This window comes from Argentina silus, assembly GCF_951799395.1.
Source record: "Argentina silus genome assembly, chromosome: 6".
Lineage (NCBI taxonomy): Eukaryota > Metazoa > Chordata > Actinopteri > Argentiniformes > Argentinidae > Argentina > Argentina silus.
Genome location: NC_139660.1, coordinates 3,099,002 through 3,106,501, shown reverse-complemented (window position 1 = coordinate 3,106,501; position 7,500 = coordinate 3,099,002). Strand labels below are relative to the sequence as shown.

Below are 7,500 nucleotides of genomic sequence, written 5' to 3'. Positions count from 1 at the left end.
GAGAGAGGCACCAAGGCACCAGGCAGGGGGGCACACACACCCTGAATCACCCCCCCCCCCCCCCAGCAGCACCATGCAATATTCATCACCCCATCCAGCCAGTCATCCAGCCAGTCATCCAGCCATCCAGCCCTGCTTCAGCCCGATTGTGGTTCCTCAACTCCTCTTCAATCTGCTCTCTCCCTCCTTCCCCCCCCCCCCCCTCCCTCCCCTACCCTCTCCTCCCTACCCTACCTCCCCTCCCTCCCCTCTCCTCCCTACCCTACCTCCCCTCCCCTCTCCTCCCTCCCCTCCCCTCTCCTCCCCACCTCCCTCCCCTCCCGCACACTTTAAACACACCGCCTTGTCTTACAGGCAGCTTACAGACGGATCTTAACTCTGTCAAAAATCTGCAGTGACGATCAAAATCCCATCTGAAGGCCTCACCCTATCCCACTCACTCAAAGAGCAAATGTGCCATTAAAAATGCACAACTCACTGTAGCAGCTGATCTAGTTTCCCTTATGCATATGCATCACACCTCCGGGACTACAAGAGAGAAAGAGAGAAAGAGAGATGATATCAGGCAGAAAGAGAGCTGATAGCAGGCAGAGAGACTATCCGTTCTTCATCACATTTACACTCTTTTTTATTTATTTTTTATTTTATATATATATATATATATTATTTTTTTATTTTTATATACCGAGCGGGGATTGAACCTTGGGAAAGTGTGAAATAAGATTCAGGACTTGTTGAAAGACACCCATCTGGTTGCCGTGCCGATAGACATCTGCATACTGTGTCTGCTGTCTTTTTCATTTAAAAAAAAAGTCTCAAACATTTCAGACAGCCGTAGGAGAAGAGTGGAAAAGAAACCAGGGTGTAAAAAAAAAAAAGTGTTCATGTCCCAAAAAAGTAAACCTAGGCCTACGCTCTTACCGTTGGGGGGGACGGGGGACGGGGGGGGGGAAGGCTCATTGCAATGCATGGAACGGAATGAGGAATGGTATCAAACACTCATGAGTGTTTGATTCCATTCCACGCATTACAATGAGCCAGTCCTCCGATTTCTACCTCCACCAGCCTCCTGGACTCCTACTACTCAGAATCAGAATCAGAATTCTTTTATTTGGCCAAGTATATTTGCACATACAGTAAATTGACTTGGTGAGTTTGGTGCATGGGACATAAAAAACTGTGTGTTATGAGATGCTGAAAGTAAAACCGTATCGTATTGTCAGAAACCAGCGAAAGAAATCATTACAACAGCAGCCCTGGTGGTAAGATCACTGTATCCCATCGGAATATCCAGGGAGTGCGGGGGATGCTGATGAGAAAAAAAATATTCTAATTCTCAAATTAATCATTAAAGCCTTTTTATCTGCTTTTTCTTCTTCTGCGCACAACCCAATTATCCTTAATTTCACAATTACTAATCTTAGACTAAATTAACCCCCCCCTGGCAATTTCAGTGTTAATATTCCAGTGCCCTGTGACAAAGAAAACAACAAGTGAAAACACACGCGTGCCTATTTTTAGAGCTGGCTTCTCCTGGAAAAACGTTCGCTTTCTCTGTTTACTCTGGAGCCGTATGGATAATGCTCTTTGTTTCAAGTCCATTCAATACTGATGGAGCCAGAAACATCCTTCTTGAGGAAGATCGATGGGGCCTGATGTTGGAGCCCCGGTATTCAAATCCAGCAGTGACCAGATTTGTGCCGGACAACCCGAATTTTTTATCGAACCGAAAAGAGCACACTGGGAGGTCAAGCTCTGCAGCCCTCCTGAGCCTCAATCAATAGAAACAATTCAACATTCACCCTCCCCTCCCCTCCATCCTCTCTCTCCTCCTCCATCCTCCTCTCTCCCCTCCATCCTCTCTCTCCTCCTCCATCCTCCTCTCTCTCCTCCATCCTCCTCTCCCCTCCATCATCCTCCTCTCCCCTCCATCCTCTCTCTCTCCCCTCCATCCTCCGATCTCCCCTCCATCCTCTCTCTCCCCTCCATCCTCCTCTCCCCTCCCCTCCTCCTCTCCCCTCCCCTCCATCCTCCGATCTCCCCTCCATCCTCTCTCTCCTCCTCCATCCTCCTCTCCCCTCCATCCTCCTCTCTCTCCTCCATCCTCCTCTCTCTCTTCCATCCTCCTCTCTCCTCCTCTCCCCTCCATCCTCTCTCTCCTCCTCCATCCTCCTCTCTCTCCTCCTCCATCCTCCTCTCTCTCTTCCATCCTCCTCTCTCCTCCTCTCTCCTCCATCCTCCTCTCTCTCCTCCATCCTCTCTCTCCTCCATCCTCTCTCTCCTCCATCCTCCTCTCTCTCTTCCATCCTCCTCTCTCTCTTCCATCCTCCTCTCTCCTCCTCTCTCTTCCATCCTCCTCTCTCCTCCTCTCTCCTCCATCCTCCTCTCTCTCTTCCATCCTCCTCTCTCCTCCTCTCTCTTCCATCCTCCTCTCTCCTCCTCTCTCTTCCATCCTCCTCTCTCCTCCTCTCTCCTCCATCCTCCTCTCTCTCTCTCCATCCTCTTCTTACAGGCTACAGCTCTGTTTCTCCTAGCCCGGCACGGACTAGACTGGACTGGACTAGACTAGACTGGACTGGACTGGACTAGACTGGACTGGACTGGGCCATTGAAAAGGACAGAACACCATGTGAGACATAAACCGTACACACAGGCCAGGAGGAGCGTGGCTAAGTTAGAAAAGTTGGTAATACTTCAGAAAAGTGGGACTAAGCATTTTGCTGGTCCCATGTCGGTGACTGTTGCCATAGGTACGCATAATGAAGAACGTTTCTGCTTTTCTAACGCGCTTCGTCAAGGAGAGGTGAAGTTCAGCTGCAGAAGAGACAAACTACTGGAAAGAATATGGTGGTGGTGTGTGTGTGTGTGTGTGTCTGTGTGTGTGTGTGTGTGTGTGTGTGTGTATTGACAGAGAGAAGCAGGAGGGTGGGCAAGGAGAGAAGACAGGAAGGAAGAAAAGCAGCATGCTGAGAGTCAGGCAGGTTGTAGTGAGGGAGGAAGCGAGCGAGGGAGGAAGAGAAAGCAAGGGAGGGAGGGAGGGAGGGAGGGAGGGAGGGAGGGAGACAATCGAAAAGGCAGAGACCTGAAGCACTTCCAGTCAGAATTACAATGAAACCAAACCAATTAAAACCAAAAATGAATGTGTCTGTCGATGTCTGAGAAAGAGACAGCGACAGAGACAGAAACAGAGTGAGTGAGTGTGTATGTATGAGTGTATGAGTGAGAGTGTGTGTGTGTGTGCCTATTCTGTGTATGTGTGTGAACTGGCTTAGCTGTAGCCTACCTGCGGCTGAAACACCGGTACTGCTGCCTGCTGTCCTTGTGGCTGGCCGTCCATGTCCATGGTGTCAGGAGCTCAATTCCTCACAACCCTGTCAAAAACACAGTCACAACCTCCGGTCAACGTTTCCTCAACGTTACCCCCAGACCACACACCGCACTCCTACCAGTCACACACCCCTGTCAAAAACACAGCCACAACCTCCTGTCAACGTTACCCCCAGACCACACACCGCACTCCTACCAGTCACACACCCCTGTCAAAAACACAGCCACAACCTCCGGTCAACGTCACCCTCAACGTTCCCATTCACACCGCTGTGGGGAAGGAACACGAAGCACGACCTCCAGTCCAGGAGAGACAATAGCTGTTGTACGCTGCTGGGGTGACTGCAGGGTGCCGGCAGGGAGCCTGGTGTCGTGTTGCAGTAGAACCGGATCCCCAGCCCTGTACGGACCTGACCTGACACCGTCAGTGTTGCGGAGTCCGACCTGCAGCTCAGATCAGGTTGCCTCAGGCGATGCTTGCAGCAACAATGTCGAGGCGAACCAAAGAAAGGATATGAAAGGCCAACCGTCCCGTCATAAGAAATTTCCCCAGAAATGGATGTTTATGCCTCCATTCCAAGGGAAAGGTAAACAAATTAATTAAAAAAAAGGTGAGAGGTAAAGTGGTGTGGTGAATTCCATCACGGCATGTAGGAGCTTGTTTGTTACGAGGTAATTAGTTCCTCCACTGGTGGAGCTGCACACCGCTCGGCCATATGATGAGGAGTTGCTAAAACTTTATTTCAAATCTCTGTCAGTAAGAAACAGTAAGACGCACACAAAAATAAATAATAATCTAATTCAGTCATGCAATTTGCTTCTAATTCCATCCACGGGTCTCAAACATATTCTCAAGCCTTTCTTTAACTGTCAACATATGTTGACATATCAACACATCAACATCTCTTCTCCTAAATGCTCAGTGAAAAAAAAAAAACACTTTCAGAATCACAAACACATCTTCGTATGCAAGCTGGATGCATATGCATATCATACTATTACCATACCATCACTAGCAGCACATACGCAATGGGGGGGAATGAGACAGGGGCCACACACACACACACACACACACACACACACACACAAACAAACACACACACACAAACACACACACACAAACACGATAATGCAAACAGATTAGTGTATAGGGACTCTGGAGAGAATGAAAGCGTTGATGCCAGTGACAGAGCAGAGCCAGACTAGGGCTCATGTATGTGCACATATAGTACAGGCGTCAGAATATTAATGATCCTGTCACAATCTGCATGGGCTCTGTCACACCATGCTGCGTGGTGTAGGTAGAGGAAGCACACACACACACACACACACACACACACACACTCACACACACACTCACACACACACTCACACACACACTCACACACACACTCACACACACACTCACACACACACAACTGAGGAAGGGGATGTGATGCAAACACTCCCTTGCGTAAAAGGCCATCCTCTTCTTCTGCCTGCCTGCCTGTCTGTCTGTCTGTCTCTGTCGCATTGCCTGTCTGTCTGCCTGTATGCCTGTCTCTGTCACATTGTCTGTCTGTCTGTCTGCCTGCCTGCCTGTCTGCCTGTCTCGCTGTCGCGTTGCCGGGACAGAAGTGAAAGCGAGCGCTGAAATATCCCCAGCCAATTAAAATACTGGGTACAGGAGAGTGAAACGCCACACAGCAGCCGTCTCCCTGGCGATATAATCAGTCTGATTTAGAAAGGTTAATAATGCTAATTAGGCGGGTATCTGGCGAGGTGTCGCTGAGTGACAACGTGTGTATGGAGGAGCCCTGCGTCACCACTACTGTTGTTTACTGCGGTTGGGTTTCGTTTCCTGGTTGTCTGGGTTCATTTGCAACTAAATGGCCTTTGAAGATCTTAAAAAAAAAAAAAAAAAAAAAGTGTTTGCACAACATTTCTCGAGGGATTGTGTATATTGGGATTGTTTAAATTTTCTTCATTTTTTTTTTGTCCTCGTCGGAAATTTTCATTCAAAGCTTGTTTCCCCCCCCCCCCCCCCCCCCCAAGTAGTTTATCAGCATTCAAATGGAAAGAGTTTTTAAATGAGGAGAATTAAAAATACCCAGTAATATACAGTGATGAAAATACCAGCAGAAAAAAAGCCGACTTAATCATTCCATCGCGCTTCATATCTTCTTTATAACTTCTGCTGTGCTAATGAAAGATATGAACAAACACCTTGATGAATAAACCACACCAAGCCTAACGTTTGACTGCCCGTCCTACCTAATCAATTACCTAATCAATGACGTAAATCAGTCATTAGCAAGAGGCAAAGGTTACAATGAAGTTTTAAATAAATGTAACAAATAAAAAAATACATTTAAAAAACCACTGCATTCAAGAACCTCATTAGGCGAGATTGTGTGTGAAATGTCCAGTTGCAGCCAGGGGATCTCTTTCTCTCTCTCTCTCTCCCTCTCTCCCCCTCCCCCTCCCTCTCCCTCTCCCTCTCTCTCTCGTGACTGGGGTGTTCAGAGTGGCGAGGAGTCGCCCAACCTCAGTAGCGGTTATTTCCACGTCAGTGTCCTGCGGTGGAGATGGGGCCTCCGGTGTTTCAGTAGAGATGGGGCCTCCGGTGTTTCAGTGGAGATGGGGCCTCCGGTGTTTCAGTGGAGATGGGGCCTCCGGTGTTTCAGTGGAGAGGGGGCCTCCGGTGTTTCAGTGGAGATGGGGCCTCCGGTGTTTCAGTGGAGAGGGGGCCTCCGGTGTTTCAGTGGAGATGGGGCCTCCGGTGTTTCAGTGGAGATGGGGCCTCCGGTGTTTCAGTGGAGATGGGGCCTCCGGTGTTTCAGTGGAGAGGGGGCCTCCGGTGTTTCAGTGGAGAGGGGGCCTCCGGTGTTTCAGTAGAGAGGGGGCCTCCGGTGTTTCAGTGGAGATGGGGCCTCCGGTGTTTCAGTGGAGATGGGGCCTCCGGTGTTTCAGTGGAGATGGGGCCTCCGGTGTTTCAGTGGAGATGGGGCCTCCGGTGTTTCAGTGGAGATGGGGCCTCCGGTGTTTCAGTGGAGATGGGGCCTCCGGTGTTTCAGTGGAGATGGGGCCTCCGGTGTTTCAGTGGAGATGGGGCCTCCAGTGTTTCAGTGGAGAGGGGGCCTCCGGTGTTTCAGTGGAGAGGGGGCCTCCGGTGTTTCAGTGGAGAGGGGGCCTCCGGTGTTTCAGTGGAGATGGGGCCTCCGGTGTTTCAGTGGAGATGGGGCCTCCAGTGTTTCAGTGGAGAGGGGGCCTCCGGTGTTTCAGTGGAGAGGGGGCCTCCGGTGTTTCAGTGGAGAGGGGGCCTCCGGTGTTTCAGTGGAGATGGGGCCTCCGGTGTTTCAGTGGAGATGGGGCCTCCAGTGTTTCAGTGGAGATGGGGCCTCCAGTGTTTCAGTGGAGAGGGGGCCTCTGGGTCCTCCGTCTCAGGCTCGTCCTGCTGCCTCCCACACCCTCGTTAACAGGATCAATTAAGACTGCCACTTTACATCAACATGGGGGGGGGGGATAACAAAGCTCACTCAATCTGGAGTGAGACACACACACACACACACACACACATAAAGTCAGTTTCCAGGGGTCGCCAGAAGGACACCTTTTTGGGGCTTTGATATAGCCTATCGTAGGCCCAGATACTGCATCTATTCTATTCTACATCTACTCTATATCTATTCTACTCTATTCTATATCTACGCTATTCTATTCTACATCTATGTATTCCATTCTTTCACCATGCTGTTCTACTGTAGAGGTGCATCACGGTTTCCCCTACAGCGCTGTACAGTCTATGGATGTTTCTCTCCCTTCACTTGGGTGACAGTGGGCACAAATAGCAGCAGAAACTCCAGAGGGCTGGTCTGGCGGCGGGGCGGCAGCTAAATCCCCACACTATTCATAGACACGCGTGGTAGAGGCCACATCACAGCACTGGGCAGGGAGGGCTGGAAATACACCCCAGGCTGGACAGAGGGGAGGGGAGGGGAGAGGTGGGGAGGGGAGGGGAGGAGAGGAGGCCACTAACAGGCTATTATGTTATTCCAGTGACCAGTAGCCAAGGTGGGAGCAGGGTGAAGTTGCCCCTGAGATGCTGATCTGAGATTTAGTTGAGCTTTTCCCCCCCAAATAATTAAGGTTAGGATTTGGGGAGGTTAAGTAAAGAGACACCGTAGGGAGGGA

The 7,500-nt window shown here is 50.2% G+C and overlaps 1 protein-coding gene across 2 annotated transcripts in view; it reads right to left on the bottom strand.

Annotated features, from left to right (window-relative positions):
- nek7 (NIMA-related kinase 7) overlaps positions 1 to 7,500 on the bottom strand; it is a 59,189-nt gene that overhangs the window by 37,807 nt on the left and 13,882 nt on the right. The window contains exon 2 of one of the 2 annotated variants that reach the window (XM_083670997.1): positions 3,284 to 3,371. The exons of the other annotated variant lie outside the window; for it this stretch is intronic. Within the exon in view, the coding sequence (XP_083527123.1) occupies positions 3,284 to 3,343 (60 nt within the window). The 5' untranslated portion in view covers positions 3,344 to 3,371. The remainder of the gene's footprint in view (positions 1 to 3,283; positions 3,372 to 7,500) is intronic. 2 annotated transcript variants of the gene reach the window in all.